The sequence below is a fragment of the Arvicola amphibius genome, chromosome 3 (genome assembly GCF_903992535.2).
Source record: "Arvicola amphibius chromosome 3, mArvAmp1.2, whole genome shotgun sequence".
NCBI classification, from domain to species: Eukaryota; Metazoa; Chordata; class Mammalia; order Rodentia; family Cricetidae; genus Arvicola; species Arvicola amphibius.
The window spans coordinates 110,694,135-110,722,035 of NC_052049.1; the positions used below are offsets into that span (position 1 = coordinate 110,694,135).

A 27,901-nucleotide genomic window follows, 5' to 3' on the forward strand; every position below is an offset into this window, starting at 1 on the left:
AACAATCTCCTTCAGCACCAACGCTTTCATGGATACCCCCATTCAGGTCTCCACGGTGGGTGGCAGGCTGGATGAATAGGACTTGCTAGGTGAACCCAGAAAGGAAGTCTCTGAGGGATGAGGAGTATACTCTCGGCACTATCGTGCTCCACAGTGGGGCCTGCTTCCAGAACCCCCCTTCCCTAATAGTCACAAAGCTCTTCGGAAGGAACAACACTGTTCCCCGGGGCCTCCCGCGTGCTAGGCATCCAGCTGGCGAGCACACTGCCACTGAGAGCAAGGCGTGAATCTACTATCACAAGAACGGGGAAAAGTTGCTGGGAGCTCACACCAGGCCATGTGCTGCTCCCAGTGTGCTAAACTCCTCCATTCTCAAACACTCCCCACTAACCTTAGGGAGGGAGACTGTGAGGCACACCCATTTACATAGAATTTTGATTATTCTCCCATGAAGACTTGAAGGAATAGGGCATGAGCCCAAAACATGGCAGAACCAGGTTTAGACGCCCGGGGCATTCAGGTGGCCCCAGCCCTGAGTGTGAGTGTGGGTCTCTAGTGACCTTCATATATGACCATCAGTTACGCCTGCTGTAAATTCTTTCAAAGACACATGTTCATCAGCCATTTTGCCCCACTGTCCCCCTGTGGTCAGGTGCAAGCCTGTGTTTGGGCTATTGTGCCATCTACCTGGATCTCAGTCTCTGTTCACCTAGGACAGTCCAAGGCTTTCCCTGGACTTTCACTTGACCCTGATGTGACCCCTGTCTGAGCCACTTACTCTCTGACACACCTTTCAGGACAACCCAAGACTTAAGTCACTTTTAAGAATGTGTGTTCCTTAACTTCTTCGCCGAGAACACCGGGAGCCTCAGTTTCTTCATCTGTGAAGTGAGCGGGCTAGACCAGATCATTTCTGAGCACTGCCACTTGGTGTGTTGCCGAGTCCACGCCGTGCACCCCAAAGTGGTGAACTCTGACAGCAGAGCAAGGTGCGTCTGAGGAACGACTCATCACATTTGCATCATTTGCATCATGCCTTTCTCTTCTAGCTGCTTCCTACCCTGGTGTGTGTGTGTGTGTGTGCGCGCGCGCGCGCCCACACATGCTTATGGAGGCCAGACATCAATCTTGGGTCTTGTTTCTCAGGCACCATGCATCCCGTCCTGTTTTGTTTAGGCTAGAACTCAGCAAGTAGTCTAAGCTGGCCAGTGAGTCTAGGAGCTCTTCTTCTCTCACCTTCCAAGCACTGAGGTTTACAGGGACAGCGAGCTCTCCCTCCTGAACCATCTCCTCGGGCCCTTTGAACTGATCTTGGGGCACGCTGGCCCTCGATTATCAGAAGCCACCCTGAATCACTGGAAATCATAACCGCCAGAGTCTTCAGGAAGCCTAGAAAGAGTGGACGGAAAGAGCCCCATGCCAGGCACTCTGGAGCCTCCTGAGGTCCTGGTTCCCTGGTGTGCCTTTTGGGTTTCAAAGAGAGACAGTGTGGACAGCGGATGGTACGCTTGGCCTCACAGAGACAAGCAGAGGTGAAGGGTTGACAGGGAGGACCCGGCTTCGAGCTCTACAGTAAATTAAGCCTCAAACTGGCTCTGGCAGCGGCAGGGATGGTGCCTGCGGGTATTTGGGTGGTAAAGGGTGGTGCTTAGCTCAGCTCTAATGCATGCGCCACAGGAGACAGAGTGATCTATGGAGCAGAGGACGTGGACGCCTGACACGTTTTAGAATCTCCTTGCAAAAGGAAGGCTGTGATGGAGATAAGATAGAGCAGAGAGAAGGAAGGGCAGAGTGGGAGGGAAATGGCCTAATGGGTCGTCTCCATTTCTCTCTCTTCAGATCTGTGAACCGTGCAGGGGGAGTTAGCAAATCAAACATCTAGAAGCCTGAGGCGAGGGTGGTAAAAGGGCAGAGGTGGGGGGGAGTCCCGTGAGTGCGGGAGGAAGCTTTGGAAGTGACCCTCACTCTAGCTCAACCTACTGTCTGAAAATCTGCCTGTTTGAACCTGACCGAATGGGGGTTGATTTTTCTCCTCGTATCCTCCCAGTTTCCAGGCCGGCTGTTAATTAATGCCCTGTGTGATACTTTCCATCTCTAAGCCTTGTGTGCAGCGAACAGATGAGGGGGCGACCTCTAGATTCCAGCATCTTCACCTCCGTTACACTTCCTCATCTTTGATTCTCAAAATAACCTCTGCTTCCCTGGACTGGCTGACCCACCCCGAATGTGATTCATTAAGTGTGGTATGTACAGTGCTTTTTTGAAAAGCTCCTATTACCGCAGTAAGACTAAACAGCCCTGTTGGATGGCTAAAGTCCCAACTTCAATCACAGCCTTGACTTTACACAACCAAAAACATCACCAGCAGTCTCTTTAATCTCCTTGAAGCATGGTCCCTGGCCACAGGGTGATAGGTGACCGGTGGGGAGAGTCGCCCAAGGCCCTGGATCCATGCAAATGTCTTAAATTAGCAATGAAAATCAGACCTAGACCAGTAGCCCAGGAAAAACCCGGACTGTGGCACGGAGCAGCAGCTGGCATGAGGTGACCCACTGCAACTTTCAAAGGCTCAACTCTGTCAAAAGCATCAAGTGCAGAAAACTGGAAGGAGAATTGGCATATCCAATTATGAGGGATGCTGACATTAAGCAGTCACCTGAGAAGAGTCTGGGAAGGAATGTAGCCCTCAGGAACAGCCGAGTTTTGAAACGCAGGACAGAAGAGGCGATGGTGAAGGCCCGAGGAAAACTGCTCCACTAAGACAGAAGGGAAAACAACCAAATAGCAAAAGCTACAGCTGCCACTCGCTGAAGACCGGTGCGGGCGCCCACCAAGGGGCGTGTGTCACCTACACTGTTGTGGCATGGAACATTTGGGTGAGACAACATGACTAGCACTTGACAAATAAGCAAACCCGAGGCATAAGGATGGCTCTACAGCCTCTCCACACCACAATCCAATTTTCAAATTCAAGATCCAACTGCCACTTCACTGATCCCCAAACAGGGATCAGCGTGGCTAGTCCTCCCCATCCAGGGATTGTGTTGCTTCTACGTATCTTTTTCCAATGCTGCCACTGATACCTACCAGTGAGCCTGTTCACTTTGCCTTAGCCCACCACACAAACCCACCATTCACCTATTCCCTTACCTGAGGATAGAAAAAATTAGGCTTGGGCCTTTCAAAGAACTGTCTGGTGGCGTTTAAAACTCACTCTGGTGGTATACTCTGACTTCAGATGAAAGACACTTGGGGTAGAAAGATCCAGAAGCCATCTGAAGCATGCCTCAAACACACTGAGATATAAAAGCTGAACCGAAGGCCACTTGCTAATAAAATACCTGGTGCCTAAAAAGGGGGCATTAAAAAGATGCTGAAAGCCCTGCAACGAAGAATAAAGATATCAATTTCCTTTCTTCCCTGATTCATCTGGCTTAATATTTTAGATGCAGTGACTTTTCCAAGGCAGGCTGCATAGGTCACTGGGAGAGGAAATTTCTTCCCGCCAATGACGCCATCCACAATGGGCAGATATGCATTCAGTCCTGCTGGGCAGGCCCTGAAGAACTGAAGGGAAGGAGGGGTGAGTTGGTTTTCAAAGAATGGACTGCAGAGCTATAAAGAAATCCAGACCCTTGTCTGAGTCCTGGGAGAAGAAACTTATAAGAATTTGTTCTGTGTATTTCTGTTTTATTTGGAAGATCTTGAACAATCTATCTTATTTTTATTATGCAAGAAATTAATCTTGACATCTTCTTGGACATTTTTCTATCCCCTGATAAATTCTTGTTGGGTAGACTCAGCTGCAATAGGCTCTTGGTAGATGTTTATTTACTAATTGAACAAATAAATGAATGTTTTCCTACTGGATCTACCACACCTTGTTCTAGAGGAATGTGTGTCAGTAGCTCCTGTTAGCCTCAATGGCTCTATCTGTGGAGTATAAACCACCCTCATTCACAGATACTGGACCAGGAGAGGACACTGTCCCCAAGGGTAGTCAATAGCTGTTTGCAGTCTGGCAAATATCTGCAGCGTGTGAGACTGGCCACAAAGCAAGAGGAGCAGACCTAATCAGATCTTCCACTTTGGGGATCCAGAGAAACAAATACTAAGTAGGACATCTATTTCACATTCTTCCCCTCAAGGCTCAGGAGACACGATGGAAGAAGGAGCAGAAAGACCATGAGAGTCGGAAGTCAGGAAGGACCAGAGCAAAACTGCATCCTTCGGAAGAGCCTGGGTCCAGCCGTACAAGGGTGTTAAAGACGCAATGAGAGCAGGAGAGAGACAAAGAAACACACACCCACACAAGAGAGAGAGGGGGGAGAGAGAGAGGAAAGACAGAACGGGAGAGAGAGAGAGAGAGAGAGAGAGAGAGAGAGAGAGAGAGAGAGAGAGAGATGTTGGTGGTTTTGGGGGCCACAGCCTGCCTCCCCCATCAACTTCAATGAGAAACTGTTTCCTTCCTGTAGTCCTAACATCCCAGGCTAGAGCAATAGAGCATTGCTGCACCCTCATTGGAAAGTCCCTCTGACAGACATGAATAGTTGCACTAGTTGTCCTTCTCTTTCATTTATTTGGTTTTTGGTTTGGGAAAAGGAGAAAAGGGAACTCTCCAAAGTCTTGTGGAACCAACGTCAATCATCTGTCTAGGCTGAACTTCCCTTGCTACAGTTTGGATTTGAAGGACTGAGGATGAAGGCTTGGTTGTCACATGGTGGTGCTATTGGGATGTAGTGGAAACTTTAGGAGGTGGGGCCTAGCGGAAGGGAGTGAGGTCACTGGGGGTGAGTCCTTAAAGGAGTATTGGGACCCTTATCCCCTCTCTTCCTATCTTCTCTTACTTCTTGCCTACCGTGAGGTGGGTAACCCTAACACAGGACTCCACCAAGGCACTCTGTATGTCCAAATCCCCACAGCAATGGGGCAGGCCATTCATGGACACAGACCTCAGAGACTGTGCAGCCAGTTTTTCTCTTTTTAAGGATTTTCTCACAGAGTAGAGAGTTGACTAACAACTCTTTGCTTTCCTTCTATACTGGAGCTGTTCATTTCCAGCTTAGCTACAAGACAGGGGCTCACTCAGTGGAGCAACGCCATACAGAGGATCGTAAGAGAGGTGTAGTGGATTTGCACAGGCTAGCTCTGTGCTCAGGGAAATTATCCCACACCCTTGAGCACCACTTTCTGTTCTGAAATAGAAGAAATGGTGTGCAAATCCCACACTATTGTTAGAAGCAAAAGCAGCATCCAGCACACGGGACCCACACTGTGTGCTAGGAGTAAGCTGAGGGTCACCCTACAGTTCATGGAAGATTCTCCTAAATTTTAACTCATGTGAGACTCGTAATAATATGCAAGATTTGCGAAGCAGAGCCTAGCACCCCCATTTTACTGATGAAGAAACTGAGGTAGAGGTAGGCTAAATATCTTAGAGGAAGAAAGTGACCATGCTGCATTCCAAGTCACAGCATCTTCCTGCATTTCTGCCTCAGCACAAGAAGATGAGACAGAGCCAAGTGGAGTGACTTGCAACAGCAGAGCCAGTAGTTGGGAGACCGAAGCAAGAGAATTGCTGTGAATTTGAAGCTAGCCTGGACTATTTACTGAGTTCTAGACCAGCCTGGGCTACAGAGTGAGAGCCTATCTCAAAGTGAAACACTACAAGGGAAAGTGGGAGGAAGGAGAAGGGAGGGAAGGAGGAGGGAAGGAGGGAGGGAAGGAGGAGGGAAGGACGGAGGGAAGGAGGAGGGAAGGAGGGAGGGAAGGAGGAGGGAAGGAGGGAGGGAAGGAGGAGGGAAGGAGGAGGGAAGGGGGGGGGGAGGAGGGAGGGAAGGAGGAGGGAAGGAGGGAGGGAAGGAGGGAGGGAAGGGGGAGGGAAGGAGCGCGGGGAGGGGGAGGGAAGGAGGGAGGGAAGGAGGAGGGAAGGGGGGAGGGAAGGGGGAGGGAGGGGGGGGGGGAGGGGGGAGGGAAGGAGGGAGGGAAGGGGGGGGGAAGGGGGGGGGGAGGGGGGGGGAAGGGGGGGGGGAAGGAGGGAGGGAAGGAGGAGGGAAGGAGGGAGGGAAGGAGGAGGGAAGGAGGAGGGAAAGAGGGAGGGAAGGAAGATGGAAGGAGGGAGGGAAGGAGGAGGGAAGGAGGAGGGAAGGAGGAGGGAAGGAGGGAGAGAAGGAGGAGGGAAGGAGGGAGGGAAGGAGGGAGGGAAGGAGGAGGGAAGGAGGAGGGAAAGAGGGAGGGAAGGAGGGAGGGAAGGAGAGAAGAAGGCAATCCGAAGGACAATGAATAAGCTACCATTATTTCGCAATATCCACAAAACTTTCTTCAAGTATTTGTAAAGAAAATGTTCAGGAGATGAATGAATGAGCATGTGAATGGATGAATGGATGAATGAATGAATTAATGAGTGGATGAATTACTTAGTGAATTAATATCCTATCTAACTCACGATTCACAACAAAACTTGGGAATATCATCTGGCCTGAGATTCTCACAGACCTTCCTCATAGATAACTCTTTCCCTCCCCTGGAAACATCTGTGCCAGAGGCCTGGCACTAGGCACACAACCACTGCCATCGGCCTCTGCCAGCCTGTCCATTCTTTTTTTTAATATTTATTTATTATGCATACAATATTCTGTCTGTGTATATGCCTACAGGCCAGAAGAGGGCACCAGACCCCATTACAGATGGTTGTGAGCCACCATGTGGTTGCTGGGAATTGAACTCAGGACCTTTGGAAGAACAGGCAATGCTCTTAACCTCTGAGCCATCTCTCCAGCCCCCAGCCTGTCCATTCTACGTACTGGTTTCTGCAGTTTCGTACTCGCTGTCTCTGAGAAGCTCAAAGATGTCCACTTCGACCTTGGCCTTGCCCAGTCTCTCTGGTGCGCGGTTGATGCGGTTCTTGGCCAGGGTGATGGAGAGCCGTTCCCCTCTGCTGCACTCCATGGGGTCGTCCAAGATAGCAGCTGTGGGTAGGTAACCACATGGAGACAGTTGGTGCATTACCCACCACCATTACCCCTCTCCCTTCTCCATCCTCCCCAAACTGCCATCTTCCCAAATCCCTCTCCACCTGGACATCTACAGAACCCTTCAGAGTAAGTTCACTGCTTGCTTTAGTCTCCAGTCACAAATGGCATAGCAGTAAATTCTAATGGACTATGCACCTGAGGGACAATGCAATACCATAGCCAACCACCAGGGGTCCTACTGTCTGAGGTCTCCGTGCTGGGGGCAAAAATACCCTGGAAGACTTGTCTAAGTGCACACAGAAAGGCACATGCTTGCTACCCTTTTGAAAATGGAATTCTAAGTACACAGGGGAACTCCCTGAGGAAAGAAGGATCTGCATTTGTGTGGGACAGCTGTGGTGGCAGGGAAGCAGCTGCCAGTACTGCAGAATGCTTGAACTCCAGTCTCTGGTGCCATGAGCCATGTCCCCCCCAGGTGAGCTATGCAATTTCTCTTAAGTCTTTTCTTTACTGAACACTGGCATAGTCAAGAAAGCCCACTGGTTAGTATAGGGATTCAGCTGAGGTAGCGGAGGTCAGTGACCCACCCTCTGTGATTATCCAGTGTGACAGTCGGTGTGGATGACCAGGAGAGAGGTACGGTATGAGTAGCTGCCCCGCCTCTTGATGCAATATGAAGGGATGCACAGAGAATTGGGTTGTAGTGCTAGGTCCACCCATATGAGCTAAAGGATCTGTTTCCTTACTTGATTGATGCGGAGGAAAGCTATTCTTTGGGTTACTGTGCTCAGAGTACACGAGATGGGACATATCCAATGCAGCCTCACACCTAGCAGGCACTCAATGCTGGCTACTGAGGTTCTGAATTCTCTTCCCAGGGGAACCGAAATGCTGACACACAATACAGAGATTTTGTCATAAACATTTACGGCAGTTATTCATGAGTAATAATCCACAAAGGCTAAAGGTGGAAACAATCCATATGCCCATCAACCGAGGGACAAGGAGGAGGATGCTTTCCTATTGCTGAGGGTTGTTGCTGGGAAATAAGAGGCATAAAGTTATTCCCACACGTGACAACATGGATGAGCCTTAAGAACATTACACCAAGTGAAAGAAGCCAGACACAAAACACAACATATCGGATGGGTCCATTAATACAAGAAAGTCTAGACAAAGTGAATCTGTGGGGACAAAAATCAGAGTAGCAGCTGCCTTGGGTTAGGAGACAATAGCAACTACAGTAAAAGTCACAGAACTGTATATTCTAGGCGGGTGAGTTATGCAGGATATGAATTTTACCTCACTAAAGCAATTATAAAAAAGGAAAGAATATCAAGCTTATCTTTCAGGGGTTGAAGGAAACACAAGGCATATCACAATAGATCCTACTGCCACAAGTGAATGTGGATGTGGTATCTGCTAGCTTTCCATTACTGGCATAAGATCCCCGAGGTAATCTCCCTGTGCCCTCATGGTCCAGGCTCCACGCTGTCATTTCGTCCTTCGCTGATATGCAGACAATCGACATCGCACAAAGGAAATACCAGACACAGCACAGGACGTGAGAAAGCAGTTTTTTCCTGACGGTGGATTTATTTATATGCATGCTCTCAGTGAGCAATGTAAACTCAATTTCACATTCACAATGTAGGCTCAAGCATGGGGCCTGTGAAGGTGAGTCCCAACGTCTGGGTGATGAAGTAGACACATTAACTAGAAAAGCACACATTCCCAGACACCTGTAGAACTAACTGTAACTGGGAAGGCTTAAAGGCCCTGCCAAGGTAACCTGTGACACATGTCCACATTCCTCGTGAATGGGGCAACTTGGGAATGTTCTAGCTTCAGTCAGTGTTCATGTTACAGTCCCATTGCGCTAGCTCAGGAAGCAAGACTCAGAATGAAACAGCTCTATAGGAAGCAGAGATGGAAAGAGTCACACTGTGTCACACCTAGGATGACAACTTGAGACCATAAGGATGCAGATATAGAGAGGAAGGATCCCCAAGTGATGCCCCTTGATGGACACATGATGTCCCCTCTAAAAGCAGACCCATGCCAGTGGTGAGCACCATAACTTCACATCCATTGGTTACGGATATCAAGCTCTACATAAGATTTGATGCTGTAAAATGTTTTACACTAAAAATACATGGCAGCAGTTATGCTGGCCCTAGAGCAGAGGGAAGACATCTAGAACAGCAGGAATTGGCAGTCTGTCCAGCAGAGTCATGGCAGGAGATCCTGGATCCGAGATAGATCTGTGTTTGTGTACTCAGCAACAATGGTGTGTTTAGCCGACATGGCAACATCTCATTCTCAACTCTGTAAGATCAGTTACCGTCACTTCACAGAGATGAGAAGGGGGCTTCTGATGAGCCCGGTGACTTGCCCACATTTTCAGAGCTGGCTAGCGACGGAGAAGGACAAGGTCTCAGGCTGGCCTGACCTCAGACACCAAATCTGTCCTCTCAGGACTTGGGCTCAAGAGAGGGTGTATCAGGGAGAGATCCTGCATCACATGGTCACTTTAAAGGCAGTGTCACCAAGGCAAATCAATGCTGAGACACAAACAGTGACAGACCGGATTCTGGACCTCTGAAAACCACTCTTGTAACCTTTGTGCTTTCCTGAGCCTATCACCTGCTCAGAGCCTGATGAGATTTTCCAGAGGCAACTATCCTTAGTTTCGTGAGTCTCACTGTTAACATCGACTAGATATTTTATAAATTACTTGCAATAAATTAATCACTAAAATAATCTCCTAGGAAATGTTGTAGGGTTTAGAACTGAAGTATGCCCCAGAGGCTGGGTCAACTAGGCGCTATTAGAACTCTAAGGGGTGGACCACAGTGAGGGAAGTCAGACCACTGAATGGAAACCAACGATCCCGCCTCCCCACCACACACACTTCCGGGTCATCTGAGCAGATTGGCTTTCTCTGCCACATCCTTCCACCAGGATCTAGAGCCTCACCATGGTCCCTAAAGCAAAAGAGCCAAGCAACCAAGATCTGAAACCTCTGATGCCACGAGCCGGAGAAACTTTTTCTCCTTTAAGTTGCTTGGCCTCTGGGATTTTGTCACAGTGATGGAAAGCTAACACGAAGTCTGTATTCCTCGTGAACATGGGAACTTAGGACCATCCGCCACGGGTGCTTATGTTACAGCCTCCCTGGCTTTGCCACTGCTGCATCAGTGTGCAAATGGCACAATTGCAGTGTATTACAAGAAGCAACACACATACAAGGGTCTGTTCCAGATCCGACTGCTTGAGGAAGAAAGAGCCGAAGAAGGGAAGAAAGAGAGCAGGCAGAGCTCCGCTCCTCTCCTCTCCTCTCCTGAACCTCCCTCTCCTCTCTCCTCCCTACCACTCCTCCCCTCTCCCCCTCCCCTCTCCCCTCCTCTCCTCTCCTCTTCTATCCTTTTCTCTTCTTTTCAAAAAAGACACACCTAATGTGTGTGCCGTGGATTTCATTACCTCTCTTTTGCTGCCCCCCTTCCCAGTGTATTTTTAAAGTACCGATTCCCGATGTGACAATATTGGGAAGGAGGGCCTTCAGGAGTTACTTGAAGTTAAATGAGGTTGCAAGGATAGGGCCCTGAACTCATGGTTTGTGTCCCTCTCGGAAGAGAGAACAAGGAGTTCATTCACTTGTTCTCTCTATGAGAACACACAGTGAGAAGATGGCCAGGAAGAGAGGCCTTGCTAGGAATGGCCCTGGACATTGCAGAGACACTGAGAAATAAAAGATCTGTTTAAGCCACTTAGCTTGCAACCTCACTGTATAGCATCCTAAACTGATTAGGACAGTGTGTTAATACAAATGCAGATGTCCGAGCCCCCAGCCAACTGCGTCACATGCTGTCCATCCAAGATCCAGCGTATCATCTAACACCATCAGAGGAATAGCGGACAATAGGAGGGAATGCGGAATCTGACGCTGGGCCCTCTTCTTTCCTTCCCCGTGTGTCCCTCAAAGGTATTTGACAAGGGCATGTCAAATCCTGTCCCCCATGCCCACTCCCAGGCCATCCTGAGCACCACACGTCACTAAGATCTTGGTTTTTGATGGTGACTAATTTCTGACAGGGAAGAGGCTTAAAAGCGTGGTTGGTTGGTTTGTATCAAACCTATTTTTTATGGACTAATTAAGGATTATTTTAAGGATAATTAGCTTGAAAATAGGAACCGAATTCTAGGGTTATGGTTGCCAAAGACAAGGTGGCAACTCAGGCTCTCCCAGGATGCTGAAGGAACATGTCATCGAAGGGCAGTTACCAAACAGCACACTTGTTCTTCAGCAGCCCCAGGAGAGGGGCCAGATGGGCTGAAGAGAGCAGTGTGCTCGAGACTTAATGTTCAGTGGATGCTCCTGGACCACACTGGGTCCCTCTGGCCCAGCTACTAGGCTAGGCCAGAATGTTTAGAGTTCCCAGCTGCTGCCAAATGAGGAATAGTATGAGCCAGCACATCTTGTGGCCCTGGGGACCGCTCTGCACAGAAGTCAACTAGTAGCCACAGTAAGGCTGAGATGTCTGGGCTGCGGTGAGGGCAGGGTTGCGATGGAGAGGCACACGTAGGGACTAAGGGTCTACCCCTTTCTCTAGCCTTGATGATCCAATGCCCGGCTTCTTCTGGCCCAGCAGGATTCACCAAGCTTCTTCGTGTCAAGAAAGCCTTTGCATTCACATAGAGCCTCTCCCTCAAATACCAAGCAGTATGTTCTCTGCTGAGCTCTCTCCCCATCTGGGGTCTGAGGTCGCTGATGATGGGAAGACAGCCTGTTGACAGTGTGCATCCTGATCCCAAGTTCTCCTCCCCACTCTCGCTTTAGTGAGTGACTGCTTTGGACAGTATGGCTTCCTTTGGGTTGGTGGGCGTGGTCCAGCCTACTAGAGCACTGGCTGGCTCTGCTCTAGTGTGACCAGGCCTGTGCAGAAGTAGATGTACAGCTACTGATTTGCTTTTTATTACAGCCTGAAGGAAGAATGGCCTCCCAAAGCATTGGGAATGGCCTTTGGTCAGCATAGTCGGGCATCTTCTTGCTACTGGAGCACGATCGACCTGTGTTGTCACCTCTGCCTTTGTTGACACTGTTCCTTATCCCCTCTTTCCACTTCTAGGACCTCCTCCCTCCAGACTCACCTCTTTCGGAAAGTCCTTCCAACTCCCAGGTCCCACTATCCTCTTCCATAGATTTCCTGAGAACCCCACCAGCCCCACCCCATTGGCAGAGACTTGCCTGCCCTCCTGTACCTGTGTGTACCCTCAGCTGCTGGTACCTTAAATGCCCAGATAATTCTTGTTCCTGCCTGCCTGACTCCCCAGATTACTCCCTTCCTTTGAGCTGTATGAATTTGTCCTGTTGTCTATCTGTGGCCTCTCCTTTTCCTCTTAGACAGTCAGCTCTTTGAGGGTATCAGCTGGCTGAACCTGATTCATCTTAGTAAGTGAATGAATCTGGACACACAGTGGTCAGGAACGAATGGCTATTCCGTGTCTAAGCACTGCAGGACCACCTGGCTCTTCATTCTCAGCAGCAACTGCAACAAATACTGGTGGTGTGGCAACATCAGATGATGCCAGGATTGAAGACACCCCCTGTGCATGGGGAGGCATGGTGGAGAACCCAGTGCTACATTTACTCAGCAGCATCCATCCGGGGATGGCAGCATCCTGCTCTCTGTTCACCTGTGGGAACTGGAGCAGGACTTGCCTTCCCTCTATGCATTATTGGAAGCTCAGTATGGATGTCAGCTCAAGTACGGATGTCAGCTACCTTAATCTCTAAAACTCCACCAAAGGCCTGCTACAGAAGATTCCAGACACCTCAACAGCTCCTTTCTTTAAGGGGGGAATAAAGAAGTTTTACTGGTGAACCTTTATAGGCCATATCTATAAGACTGCCAATGGCTTTTGGCCCAACCTGTTACGACCATGTGCTAACAAGAAAAAGAGATGGGCTGAGCCCTAGGGAACTGGTTACCTTTGCTTCCCAGCTGCTGGCCTGCAGTTCCCGTTTTCCAGATAAGGCTACCACCCCGTCATTCATATATCATCAGGTCCGCTCTTTTAGTGCCCTCCATTTGCTTGTGCCCACTCATCTCCTCCACTGAAGGAATCTCCCTCCCTCCACGGGAGTTGTAAGACCGTTATCCTCACCGAGATCGCCACTTCCTGAAGAGAATTCATCCCCAGACCCTTCTCCCCCCGCCCTGCTCTGCCTGCCCCTGTACACCTCCCTTTGCTCCTGTCTTCAGTTTCTTGCAGACCAGCCTGTCTCTCTGTGCTCAGACAGCATCAGTGTCCAAACAGATGGAACTTCCCGAGACCAGATGGGCCATGTGCCACGCCGGCCCTGTAAACAAGCACAATGGGCTCCCAATTTGGTGAGTGGAAAGCCAAAACTCACAGCCAACACGCAAAGGAGTGAAGGGGGACTTTTAATGCCTGCAGAGAGGAGAGTGCAGCCCCCCCTCAAATACTTCTCCTCTGAGAAAGGGGAGAACCCACCTGCAGTATAAGCCCGGCTTACTGGATGATTCTTCAGAGTTTGTTGACTTCAGTCCTAAGTCCCTCACCCACTCACTGCAAGTCATCACCTTCTGTTCCCCGCCTCATTCGGACTGCACACAACATCAATGCCAACAAGCATCACTGCAAAATCAGTGGTTACTTCTGATTCCTTGTCTAATTACATCACCAGTCAGCATCATTGTTTATGATCACCAGGTGCTGCTCTGAGAACATCAAATATACAATCTCATTTAATCCCCATGCAACCTGCAGCTTATTATTCTGTTTTGGAGGCAAGTTAAGTGAGAGGGGGTAGGTTAAGCAACTTGCCCAAGATTGCACGGCTTCTAGCGGCACCTGGGGCCTTGGGTCCATTTGCAGCAGCACCCTTGCCTCAGGTTGTTTGTGAGCTAGGGTTCTTTGCAGCCAAGTCCTGCTCCTATTTTTCTCAGTTGAGGTTTTCATCTTCACTGGTTCCTAGGAAGATACTCTCCAAGGAAGCTACTAATTTTCTGGCCATTGCTACAGGAGGTGGCCTCTGTTCCTGCCATCCTTTAATATGGATGGATCCCCAAGGTCTCTGCAAAGCCGTTTTTCTGCCTTATTTACAGGAGCTTCATAAGTGATGGCTTTCGTTTCCAGCCACCTCCCTGGGGATGCAACATGTACACACAATAGTCTGTTGTCACCTCCAGGCAAATGTCTAAAGAGCATCGCATACTTATCAAGACCCAAACTAAGAGTCTGGCAAGATGGCTCAGTGGGTAGAGCTCCTGTCACACAGACCCGATGATCCAAACTTGATAAGCTAACCTGCACGTCTCAGTTAAGTTTCTGTTTCTGTGAAAAGACACATGGCCAAGGCAATTTATAAGAGAGTTTAATTGGTTTATGGTTTCGGGGGTTAGAGCTTGTGAGGGTAGCGCGAAGATTTGAGGGACAGCTGGAAGCTTACATCTTGAATCACAGGCAGAAGGCCGAGAACACACTGGAAATGGCACTGGTCTTTTGAGACCTCAAAACCTACTCCCAGTGACCACCTCCTCTATCAAGGCCATGCCTCCTATTCCTTCCCAAACAATTCTACCAACTGACAACCAAATATTCAAACATATGAGTGTATAGGGCCATTCTCATTCAAACCCCCACACCCCATAAAGGTAGGAGGTGAGAACCGATGCCAAAACGTTGTCCTCTGACCTCTACACACACATACTGTGGCATACACACCTGCCCCATTCTACACACAAATACACACACACACACACAAAGAGAGAGAGAGAAAGAGAGAGAGAGAGAGAGAGAGAGAGAGAGAGAGAGAGAGACTAAGTTCAGCCATTTCTCCTTTTGAGATTAGCAAAGGACAACATTAGCTTCCAAGATATCATACCCTTGCATTTCCTCCCCTCCAAACAACGACCCCAACTGTGTCTGCTTCTGCCTCCTCGGCATTCTCTTGTTAGTTCTCCTAATGATACTGTCTGCTTCTTCTCAGCTACCTGGGAGGGTGGAGCTTTGGATCAACTGGGTCTTGTGGCTACGTGCCTACAATCCTAGTTAGTCAGGAGGCTGAGACAGGAGGATTAGAAGCTCAAAGCCAGACTGAGCAACTTATCCAGACCCGGTCTCAAAATAAAGATGAGAACAAAAGCAAAAATTGACTTTGGGTATACCTTAGTGAAATAACACTTGCCGGGCATATGCGCCACCCTGGGTTCCATCCGTGGGGCTCCTTGACACAGCAGATGAGATCTGCCCCTTAGACTCTGCTTCCCTACTCATCCCGCTCTAGCGCACATAGTGAAATGCTAACAACATACCATGGGTGCATGCGCACATGCAGACACACCCAGAGGCGTACATGTGACTATACATGCACACATGCACACAAACATGAACATGCAAACACACTTGGTGCTGCTATGTGCCTGCACTCCTTTGCCCCCCCCCCATTCTCTCTTCTTTGCTTGCTCGTTCTGAACACTTAGGACAACGCCTGACATCGCCTCCTCCAGGAAGCCTTACCAGGAACGCCGTGACTAACCAAGCCCCACGGCCCTGTATTTCCCAAGAAACGCATGCCTCTTGTAGTGCCTTTCACCCAAGGCCCCCGGCTTCCACTTTCACTCAGCAGCTCATTCTAACCCAGCACGGGGTACCTCATCTGGCAAAGGGATACCCTTCATCAATATTTCAGCCAAATTAACCTTGACTTTGGGGAGATTCCAAGCCAGCTTTTATTAAGATCATCACTCTGCTCCATACATCTGTGGGGGGAAAAAATGGGTTTTTGACAAAGGCCTAGTGAAGAACAGTACCATGCTGTGTTGAGTCAAGATAGCGGGATCCTCACACAATAAAAGGAGATAAAGATTTCAAACTGCCGCATGTCAAAACAAACACAAACTGGGCTGTAGACGTAAAGGTAAACCCTGAGACTGTGAAACGTCGTGAAGAAAAATCTACATGATCCCAAGTCAGACAAAGATTTAGGTACAAACCATGAAGTAAAAACTCAGTAAGTTAGATTTCATCGAAGCTTACATGCCTGTTCCTCCAAAGATGCCAGGAGCAGAATGACGAGACAAGGAGCGGCCTGGAAGAAAAGTTGTGCGGAACCTACCCTAGACAGAGGACTTGCGTCCAGAAAACGTGAGGGCTTTCAAGACTCCATTAATAAGGAAGCTATGCAAAGTTTAAGCCAAACAGAAAGAATTTGAAAGACCCTTCACAGAGAAGTGGTATGGGTGAGTATAACATATACTCAGCACTAACAGTAACCAGGGAAATGCAAATGAAAACCATAATGAGATACTATTGAAAACCTTTTTGAATGCCTGAAATTAAAAGGCTTGACTATACTAAGTGTTGGTCAGGATACAGAGAAACTGGAATTCCCATTTGCCAGTCTCCCCTAGCTCCCACCATGAGCTTAGCTGTGTTACCCAAGACTGGGTACAATCTTCAGTTTTCCTGCTCTTCACTGTATATTTTCCCCTATAGAACCTACTGGATTAGGGAGACAGCTCAGTTGGGAATATGCTTGCCTTACAAGTCAGGGGTCTGAGTTAGATCCCCAGAACACACGTAAAGAAGCAGGACATAGTGGTCCATGCTTGTAATCCCAATGCCAGGAAAGTAGAGACAGGCACATCCCAGGGGCTTCCTGCTCAGCTAGTCTACCTTACTCAATGAATTCCAGGCCAGTGAGAGATTCTGTCTCAGAAACAAGGTGGATGGCACCTGAGGAACAAAAATCCAAAGTCGTTGCCTGGCCTCAACAGGCACACATGTCCATGCACACCCCTGAGCGCACACAGACATGCACACACACAGGGAGAAATAGCTTACTAATTCTCAAATCAGTTCTCAACTTTCAGCCCCTGGGTTGCTATGTAGACTTAAGTTCTCAACCACACAGTAGGCTTTTGTTTTCGGCTGCTTCTACAAAATACTCCCTTGGAGCTTATTGCAACTTCTGTGTCCCAAATGGTACCCATTACCTTTATATACAATTGGGGGGTGCACTCTTGCTCCTCAGACTCAATTAATAGTAGCACATTTGCTCACACGCACATGTTTGGCAGAGACACTTGCACTCTCCCTACCCTTTGGCCTCACCATCTGCTCAATGACTGAGGTCAGCCAGGGGACCCGCTTCCCTCTGCTTTCTGTTCCTGCTGTCAATTCCCTTTCTGTCCTCAAAACTCCCCTAACCTGCCTCAGGCTCCCCACACCAACGCAGATGCCCTAGCCTTAAAGCCCTGTGTGGTCTGGTTCTAGCGTACCTTTCCAGGATCGTGTTCTCCTTAATTCTGTGGTCCCTTAGCCGCTTCTAGATCATCCTTGCTGAACATGAAACAGGCCATGTGATTTTGCCTTGTGTTTTTGGTTTTGTTGTTAGTGTGTGTGTGTGTGTGTGTGTGTGTGTGTGTGTGTGTGTGTGTGTGTGTGTGTTTTGGTCCAGGTTATCTCCCCCTTTCCTTTGGAAAGCTCTTGGCCTTTCTATGACTGCATCCACATCTCAAGTGCACCGCAGCTTATTTTCATGCAGCTTCTCACCTTAAACTCCAACGAGTCATGAAGAGTTCCAGCTGAATGGGGTCCCTACTTCTCAGATCCCTCAAAGCCTTTGTGATCTGAATCGTCCGTTCAGTACTTCACCATGAACTTTGTAAGTGATACTGAAAATTAAGCATTCATTCAGTCCTGCATCAAAAATCTATTCATCGACTTTCTTAGTCAGGGTGACGTACACAGAGGACAGGAGGCTCCTCTTTCCTACCTGTCCAGAGGAAGACAAAGTTACATAAGCAAATGGCCACAAGCCAACAAAGCAAGTGAGGAAACAAAACCATATTAGGCTCCAACTAGGAAGCAGGTATTCATGTACCAGAAAATCTAAGTGGCTACTGAATACCAAGTGGCTACTGACTATCCTTGTGGCTAAGATGACTTAAGTGGCTACTGACTCTCAGGCTTCCCAGAACGGACAGCTGTGAAAGAGGTTAGTAAGTTTCAGACAGGCAGAGAAGCAATGTGCCAGCTATGGAACCCTCCAAAGCTTAAGGAAGTTTGGGGTGCCTGGTCAGAGAGGTTTGGGAGGAGGGCACATGAAGAATGTCACAACATGCAAACTGTTATAGAGACTCACTAGGAGGCTGGAAATGGTGCCCATGATGCTGAGAAACAACCCAAGGACTTTAAACAGGTCATGACATGGCAAAGTTTGTATTTCAGGGCAATTGCTCTTATAGGTATACTGGAGAGGGTGGAAATATGATCTGAAAAGATCAGGCAGGGTGCTATTTTAAAATCTGGCAGAAAGAAATGAGGCCAGTAGTGAGGGTCAGGGCAAGGAGAGACAAAAACATTGGTTAGCCTCCCGAGTTCAGGAGACCGAGGACTGACTTTGGGCTTGGAAATGTTGGGACAGATTCAACTGAGGTGGAATCAGAAAGAGTCTGTAGAGGTGACAGGAAATGAAGCAGGGTCTAGGCTTCTCTTGTAGTTAGATGATGGCATCCCCAGGGATAGGATTATAAGGACCATTTGGGTTCAGCACGGATGGAGAACGACCGGAGGAGAAACAAGGCTTGAGGCCTCAGAGACACAATGCTTGGGGAGAGCAAAGTTCAGACCAGAGGACCCGAGGGGGCTAGGAGTCAGAGGAAATAAGGACCAACGATTTCTCATGAGACTTGGCAGCTAGGAGGTCTCTGGGGACTTTAGTGGAGTGACAAGAGTCATGCTTATATGGAAGCAGGGGGGACAGAAAGAGGGGAGACTAGAAAGTAAAGCATCTTTCGCAGGGGCCGTGCACACATACTTTACAAGGAAGGGATTTTAAGCCAAGGTGACAAGAGGAGGAAACCGGAGGAAAGCTGGTCACAGCAGAAGAAAGGGGCCTTTTTCTGAATAAGCCCTGTGAAAAAGGCAGACAGAATAGGTTCTGGAGAGAGACAAGGGGCGCACCTGGGGTGACAGAAGGGACAGCTCCTCCTCCAAGATGGCAGTGCATGGTGCCAACCCAGGACCTTTCTCTTCTTCCTGTTACTAACCCACAACTCCAAGTTTCAACTGGATGCATGGCTACCCAGTTCCGATAATACAATGTTGCCTCCCCCAACCTCAGGAAGATCTGAACAGATTTTGAGCTCACAGAGATATATGAAGGTGACCAGGATGTACAGATCATCCCTTGCTCTCCTCCTCATTTCTCTCTTTTTTCCCTGGAAGACTATGGTGACAGAGGATCATACACAAACCGCATGGTTGATAACAGCAACATTGCACACTACCTCCATCCTCTACCTTACATTTGTTAAATGTAGGGTTGAGTGACTGCATCTTTGGATTTCAGTCCTACTGTGTCTCAGGCTCTATCCCAGCCCAGTGCTACTCAACAGGGAAAAAGAAAAAAAAAAACAAGAAAGGCCACGCTTCTCTGTTAATGTTCTAGTGGGCACTTTGTAAAAGGTCAAAAGAAATGTATGAGATTATGAAATTAAATCACAAGTAGTATAATGCCAACATCCAATCAATACAAAAATCATTGAGATGTTTTATATTTTTGTTTTCATATCTAGTGTGTGTGTTACCCATCTCCAATCAGGCCAGCTCCACTTCAAGTACAGAAACAGATAGCTCAGATGTAAGACTAATAAACACTGCAGCACCTTAAGTATTTAGTGGGAGGGGAAGCTGAGAGAGACTGCACATGGGTGGGGGGGAGTTTCCATTTTCTTGGAGGAGAAGCAACATCTTCATCTTCTGCAAACCAGAATGACAATGACAGGGTAGGTGGCTACAGGTGAGAACTGAGAGCAGCCGCTCTGTAAATGCTTTCCCAAGTGCCCTTGAAATGGGGGAGATGCTGATGCGGCTCAGGGTGCAGAGCAAGGCAGGTGGATGTCAGAGCTCTCAAGAGGAGCTAGACATCGTTAAGGAGGCTGAGGGTATCATAGCAACGAAGAGGTGGTGGCTTAGGGTCTTCCCACAGAATAGAGAGGAATGTATCCCCAAGGGTTAGACCCAGCAGTTATGAGAGTGGGGGATATGTGGCTAATGTGATGGATACCCAGACATGCAGAGAATCAGACATTGTGGGAGCGAGGGAGCCAAAGGAGGCTGTTTTCAGAGAAATAATCTAGAGGTGTGGCCTAGTGGTAGAGAAATTATCTGGCATGCACTAAGTCCCCTAGTATTTTCAAGAAAATCGGAGGGTCGGGATCCGTCAGGGCCCTCAGTGAAGCAGTGATGGTGATGTGAATGGGAGGGAAGTCGGCGAAAGGGAAGAACACAGTGATCTCCTAGGCAATGGCACCAGAGCGATGGATGGGTACACAGTCGCTAAGGATGATGAGGATGGAGCAAGACAGATGAGAGGAGAATGGCAAGCCCAGAGTTCCATCTCTGCACGGCAGGGCAGGCACAAGTTGAGTGGGGAGTTCTATCAAAAACAACAGGGGGGATGGTTGGTGCATTACATCGGGGAGGTTGGAACATGCAGCTGCCACTCTCGGGCAGCAGCTGCCCCTGGAGATGGGAAGAGCGGTGCAGGGAATGAGTGTGATGGCTGAGACACCTCAATAGAATGGGGGCTCTCTGTGCCTGCTGTCAGGGAGTAAGAGCAGCGCAGTCAGACAACAGTCCAGGAACGAAGGGGAGCTGAGTCTGCAGGCGGGAAGCACTTAGGGAGTGAAGCTAGCACCCTGGCTTCCTTATGTGTGAACTGCTATCTAAACAGGAAACCATGAGTGTGGGAAGCCAGCACCTCCCCATGTCTCTGGCCCCAGTCAACTCAGCACTGAGCTGGACACAGGTTAGGCGTGGATGCCTTTCAGATTTGTCTGATGTAAGAGCGTGGCTGGACTTCACAGCATGGTTTCACTTTAATCTTTCACACACCCATAGCTAAATAAAGGACATGACCTCTGGGAGAAAAAATTATGAATGAATTCTCTGGCATAGCCAACAATTATATCTGCACTTAGTACTTTATTAATATGGTCACTTTGCAAGTCTATGTATATATCCGATTAATATTCCCAGTTAACCTTCTTAAACTGATCTTTCTTGCCTAACTCTTGCCACTTTCCTCCTAGTTTTCTTCTGGGGACTATCATCACCCCCACATGCTCTTCCTAGTCACTGTCACAAAGGGAGCCCCCACCCCGCCCTGCCTGAGCAATGTCATGGGTAGCTTGTGGCTAACTCTAATTCAGTTTGTGGCAGCACAGAGCCCGGAGGGGCCACACTCTCGGCTCACTGCACACAGAGTCAGGCTGGAGAGGGACACTGAGCTGGACCTGCCATTCATATTGTTTAATGACTGCTGGTGACAGCCTTCTGGCCAGATTGTGGCACAGAACGGGAAGAAAGGTCGAAGGGGTGTGGAACAGTGGAGGCTGCTGGGAGCTTTGGAGGGTTTGAGTGTCCAGGAGACCAGATGAAGTTGACCTTTTAACAGCAGAGGAAAGTAAGCCAAGGCCAGCCTCCTAGACTGGTTATTCAATCTAGAGAGCATCTACGGACCACCAATCTTACGCCAGGCACCAGGCAGGGAGGATGCAGCTGAGGACACAAAATGTGAAGACATGAATCAGCCCCAGTTGCTGTTCTCCAAGACTCACCACAGGTTTGTGGGGAAGGTGGAGATGGAGGATATGTGAGAGGAGACCACAAAGCGTGGGACAGCCGACTTGGAAGGTGAGCCTACATGGCCAACTGTGAAGTGCTTTCCCATGAGTCCATGCACCTCTGAGTGAGCATCACTCTTTGGGTCATTTTGACCCACACACGAGTCTGTCATGGTTTGGGTATGCAGTGCCTCCCATCGTCTTGTGTTTGGTAGTCCCTGTGGAATGTTGTAGAACCTTTAGAAGTGAAGCTGGAAAGTGGGCCTTGAAGTTTTATAGCCTGGCTTCACCTCCATTCACTCTCTCTGCTTCTTGACTGCCAATGCGGTGTGACCGGCTGCCCCCTGTTCCTGCCACCACGCCTTCTCCACAATGATAGCCTGTGTCCTCCCTGAACTGTAAGCCAAAACCAAGCCCTTTCTCCCCTAAGCTGCTATCAGATAATTTGTCACACAAGTGAGATGAGTAACCAATGCAGTCTTCATCAGACTGTATCACGTTCAACAGGTAGAGAGACACGAGAGCACACATTTTACCCCGAGCTTTGAGCAAATGGGGTCAAGCCTACTAGAGTTGACAACACAGGACCCTGTCACCTCTGATCAGAAATGAAATCTGGGTGATTGATGTGCCGGGTTGATGTTCATCTCCCTCCCAATGTAAGCTGTGAGCATAAGCAAGAGAAGTAACAGATTCGGACTTCCCCGAGTTCTTGGCGGAATGTGGAGGACACACTCTGAAGAGCCATCCCTTTGATTGTTTCCGCCTCACTGTGATTGGTCTCTTTTCCCTGGGAGAGCAAAGCGCCAGTAATGAACTTTTTATTATTATTATTCATTGCCAGCATCCCCCAAGGAAAGAGCCAGAACAGGGCAAGGGCTATTTATCAAGCAGGACACTGGTGTTTAGAATCTAAGCTAGGTACCCCCCAGTGGGAGAAGAATGGAATATTCATGTGCTCACTCATTCGAAAAATATACAGATAATCTGTCATTTTCTCTCTCTTGCCCTTTTCCTAAAGTGGAAGGGGAGAGATTTGTATCAACAAAATGTGTCAGACTTGTGGCTCACACTGTAATTATGATTTCTGGTCGGAGTGATAGTCACTGCCATGTTCCCAGGAGGCAGGCAGAATAGACTTGGAGGCCACATGTAGCATGCAGGTTGGAAGCTTGTCTCTTTGCTTCCAGACCCTGTGAGGATGAGCTTCCATGCCACAACGCCTCCCTAGGGGACTACAGGCATTCAAACATGTTCAAGCATCCTTTGTGGCAGTCCTTTCCCCAGATCCCTCACTATGCGTGCTATTTTTCCTTGAAACTAAGTCACTGTTAAGCTGGTATCCATGGGTATATTTGGGCTATCCTGGTTAAGAACCACATCTGTAAAGTGATGAGGAGGAGCTAGGAGACCAACTCCAAGAGCAATGGCTTTTTCTTGGGAGAGCCTAGGATGTCAGTTCAAGATGAGAAAAGGTGGGCTGGGGACAGGGAGGTATGGGCCACATTTCTGCTGGCAGACAGACTTGGTCTTCCTCTGCCTGAGGAATAATCTCTGCCTGACCTGACCAGGCAAGTTTCCACAGGAGCTGGGACTGAAAAAGATGCTCACCTGACTGCTGTTGGAACAGTCCAAAAGCACAGAAGCATAAAGGAAGAAAAGATCACCATCTGCAGGGGATAAAAGACAGTTCCGTACAGATGCCATATGTCACAGAAGCAAAAAGCTAGTAAATCCAATCTAGTATAAACCACACAATCACTCACCTTAAAAATTAAGGACCGAGACCATAAACCCACTAAACTTCAAATGTTCATAATAGGCGGTTAAGTGGGAAAGACAGAGATAGTACAAGGAAGAGAAGAAAGGGGGAGACAACGGAGACAGGGAAGAGAAACAAGGGGGAAGAGAGACAACAAAATCCACGACCAGCAATACAGAGATTGAGAGTGGGGAGGGAGACAGAAATGGCACAAAGAACACAATTTCTCAGAGGAATTGCCCGCTTAGGGGGTCCCTGATTCTGCTGCCAAAGGGACTTAAAGGCACCTCCGCAGACACAGATTGTGGCAAAGGCTTTTCCAATGAGTAGAAAACATTCAATTTTCTCCTTTCTATTACTCCAATCAACATGCTGGGTTAGAGCCAGCTTTATTGACATCAGCACCACCAATGTTTTGAGTCCCAACAATCCTCCACTGTAGGAGGCTGTTCTGAGCATCCTGGAAGGTTTAACAACCCTGCTGGTTCCTACCCACTAGATGCCATGGTGCCCTCCCTTGCTATGGCAATTGAAAATGTCTCCAGATATTACCTAATGTTCCCCTGGGTTGGATAAGGGACAGCCACTTCCCCCAGTGGAGAAGCAATGGTTTGGACCATTACCGTTTTACAACTTACCTCTTGCCTTTAGCAGCTGTCCCTCTTCCCCATACTCAACCCCGCAGGAGGACTTTCCCCACAAGGCATATCTTTGATAATGTCCACTCTTCAGAACGGCTTCAAAGAATTCCAGTGTCCAGAGAATGAGAAAAGAAATAATAATCCCAACTACCCACTGTGCACCGCACTTTGTTCTGAGCATTGGAAATAGTGCGAGAAACAGGATGGAGACCCAGATGCAAGGAGAGGTGGACAAGAAAGGCACAAGTAAAAGACACAGGCTGGTTTCAGACAGCAGCAAGAACTAGAAAAGGGAGGAAACGGGCAAGTCTGAGCAAATCATGAGGAGTGGCAGGGAAAATTGCCTCTACCTAGGCTCCATCTGAGCCAGGATAAGACTAACACAGATGAAGAAGCCAGGGACAGAGTCAAAACACATCGACGTTGAAGGAAGACAGTAAGAAAGAGCTTGCGGGGAGGGCCTGGGGTCAGCATCTAGACTATAGAGACCGAGAAGTAGACTGTAGAGTGAGTGAGCAGTGAGCCATGTGGTGGAGGAGGGGGCTTGTGGTTTTATGGCTTGGCAAGACGCTTAACATTATCCAATGACCAGCCTCCAGAGCTTCTGTTCTTTTTGATCAGTTGATTTTGGGGGGTTTGGAATTTTTTTGTTTTTTGCTTTTGTTTTGTTTTATTTTGTTTTTGAAACAGAGTCTATTCACTGTTTAGACCAGGCTGACCTTGTACTCACAGAGATCTGCCTGCCTCTCACTCCTGAGTGCTGGGATTAAAGATGTGAGCGCCAACTTGCCCACTATGGACTCCAAATATAACCCCGGTCCCCAGCCTGACTGTAGAATCCACGTTAGTCCTTCACCAGCTCATTTTAGTCAGCTTGTACTCTTCTCTAGTAGGAATGTTCCAGAAGTCCCCGGGAGACCTGTTAAGACGCAGGTGGCCCAGTCCATACCTTTACATGCTGACTGAGTGGAGGTCTGGGAGTGGAACCCAACAACACCATTTGTCACAAGTTCCCAGGAACTGCAGACACTGCTGATCCACAAAACATGTCTGAAGTAACCCTCTGATTAAGTATTGGCTGTGTCCTCGATCATACTAGTGCCACCATGCCAGCCCACCTGTCCTCTGCTCTCCTGTGTTTGAAATACCAGTCACCTGTCAAGGTGCCTCAAAAGCTGACTCACACACCCCTCCAGCAATGCCTCGGGTACATGGTTCATTCCCCTTCGAACATCATATCAGTTAGCACCGCCAAGGCATTCCCATCTCCCGACCTGTGTATGTGAGCCTGGGTGAGAGCCTTGAATGCGCCTCTAAACCAACACACTTAGGACCCTACCCTAGCTTCACAGATCTGCTTAGAACGCCTCCTTTCTGTTTTGAATATGATGAGCTGCCTGTAGTAAATGACACACATCCTGCCTGTGTCTTATCCCCACCCAGACATAGACTACAAAACCCCCTCCAAATGAACTAATCAAAACCAACCAACAAAAGCCAGAAAACGGCTGAGGAGATGGCTTGTTAATAAAGTGTTCACTGCACACGAGGCCCTGCATTCAGTCTCCTAGAAGCCATGTATAAAAAATTGTCAAGCATGAAAGCACACGCCTGCGTTCCCAGCACTGGGATGACAGGCAGACCGTGGATGCTTGCTAGTCAGCCATTTAGTTGAATCAGCAAGCTCCAGGTTCAGTAACAGCCCCACCCCCAACATCTCCAAACACAAGGTGCGAAGTTACTGGGGGGGGGGAAGCACCCAACAGTAACTTCTGAACTACACACATGCACACAGATGCATGCATACATACACGCACTTTTTTAACTAGAAAAGTAAGAAGTATTAGCAAGGAGGTGAAGAAAGTGAACACGTGTGCCCTGCTGGGAGAACATACAGTGGTGCAGGTACTGGAAGACACATCTAATGGCCTCAAAATAATTAAGATGTGATTGCCATATCTGATGGTTAGGGTTCATTGTCAACTTGAGAGAATCTCCTGGGAGATGGCAGGCCTTTGGGTAAGCTTGTAGGGGATTAGCTTGATTGCATATAAGATGGCAATGACTGCCCACTATGGGTGGCACCATGCCCTAGCCTGTATATCCTGGCCTGTCTAAACTGGAAAAGGGAAGCTGAACAGCATCATGTATCCATTGTTCTTGGTTCCTGATTGTGGATGTGATGTGACCAGCAGCTGTTGTTGTTGTTGTTGTTGTTTTATTGGTTGGATGACTGATGGTTTTGTTTGTTTTTGAGGCAAGGTTTCTCTGGGTAGCCCTGGCTGTCCTGGAACTCACTCTGTAGTTCGCACTCACAGAGATCCGCCTGCCTCTACCTCCCAAGTACTGGGATTAATGGCGTGTGCCACCACCACCCAGCTGTGTGACCAGCAGTTTAATCTTCTGCCTCCCTGAATTCCCTGGCATACAGACTGCAGGACTGTGCCCTCGAACCAAAATCTGAATAAATCTTTTCTCCTGTAAGTTGCTTTTGTCAGATATTTTATCATAACCACATGAGATAAAACTAAGATACCATGTGTCCCAGCATATTTTAGAGTCTATTTCCAAAATGACTGAAAGCAGAGTCTCAAGCTGACATTTGTACATCCATGTTTAGCCATCCCTCTTTGCCAGAGAAAGAATCAACCCTCATATCCATTATAGCTGAAGGCATAAAAATATAATCAAACAAGGAAATGTTACTCTGCCTTACAAAGGAAGGAAAGTCTGATATATGCTGAGAAAATGGTGACCCTTGAGATCACGATGCTATGCGAAACAAGAACGTCTCAACGTGACACGTACAGTGTTCCTCCTGGGTGCAGTGCGGAGCGTAGTTAGATTCCGGAGGCAGAAAGCATGACGGTGGCTGCGTGGGGTTGGGGCTAGCACACAGGGAAGTTACTCTGCAATCACAAATATTTTCAGTTTTCCAAAATAAAATGGGTTCTGGTGACGGCAGCACAGAAGCCTGAAGGTGTCTGACCCCGCTGAACTGGACACTTCAAAATAATTGAGAGGCGGGCCACGGGGGTGGCTGAGGTGGTAAAGTGTTTGCTTTGCAAGCATGAGGACCAGCACTCAATCCCTAAAATCCAGGGTTAAAAAAAGCTGGGTACAGTGGCTCACATTTGTAATCCCTGTGATGGGGAGGTAGAAAGCAGGCAGATCTCTGGGTTCACTGACTAGCAAGCCTAGCTTAATTGGTGAGCTACAGGCTAATGACAGACCTTATCTCAAAAGAGGATGGATTGCGTTCCTGAATATAGCACCTAAGGCTATCCTCCAGCCCTTACAAACACACACACACACACACACACACACACACACACACACACGAACATGCATTCAAGCAGTTTATTCCCAAAAAAATTAAATGAGTGAAAATTTCAAGAAACAAATGAAAACATCAAAAAATGATTAAATGATTAAAGTGGTACATTTTATATTGTACATCTTTTATCATAATTAAACATAATTTTGAATGCAAAAGGGGCCTTGCTTTATAGTTTATGAAGTACTTTCACAGATCTTAACTCATTTGTATCTTTTCATAATCTGGAATACAGTGATAAAACGGAATCATTATAACTTTTGCAGGTGAGTTTTCAGAAACCCAGAAGGACTAAGTGAACTCAAAGACACACAGTGCCTAGGATCAGACTAAAAAGAAAGGCCTGGTCTCCTGCTGCACCAGCACTCAGCCCAGGCTATCACATCACAAGGTTACAGAGCAGACACTTTCATGTGCTAGGGAAGATGCTCCCTGGCCCGCCTGGAGAAAGGACGGAAGGGAAAAGAGGGACGAGGACAGTGGTGACACGGTTGGAGGAGTCCCATCTCATGATATCGGCCCTT

The 27,901-nt window shown here is 48.3% G+C and overlaps 1 protein-coding gene across 1 annotated transcript in view; it reads right to left on the reverse strand.

Annotated features, from left to right (window-relative positions):
• The window catches only part of Grik4 (glutamate ionotropic receptor kainate type subunit 4), a 288,631-nt gene that overhangs the window by 162,020 nt on the left and 98,710 nt on the right, over positions 1 to 27,901 (reverse strand). The window contains exon 2 of the mRNA XM_038322435.1: positions 6,804 to 6,968. Within this exon, the coding sequence (XP_038178363.1) occupies positions 6,804 to 6,968 (165 nt within the window). The remainder of the gene's footprint in view (positions 1 to 6,803; positions 6,969 to 27,901) is intronic.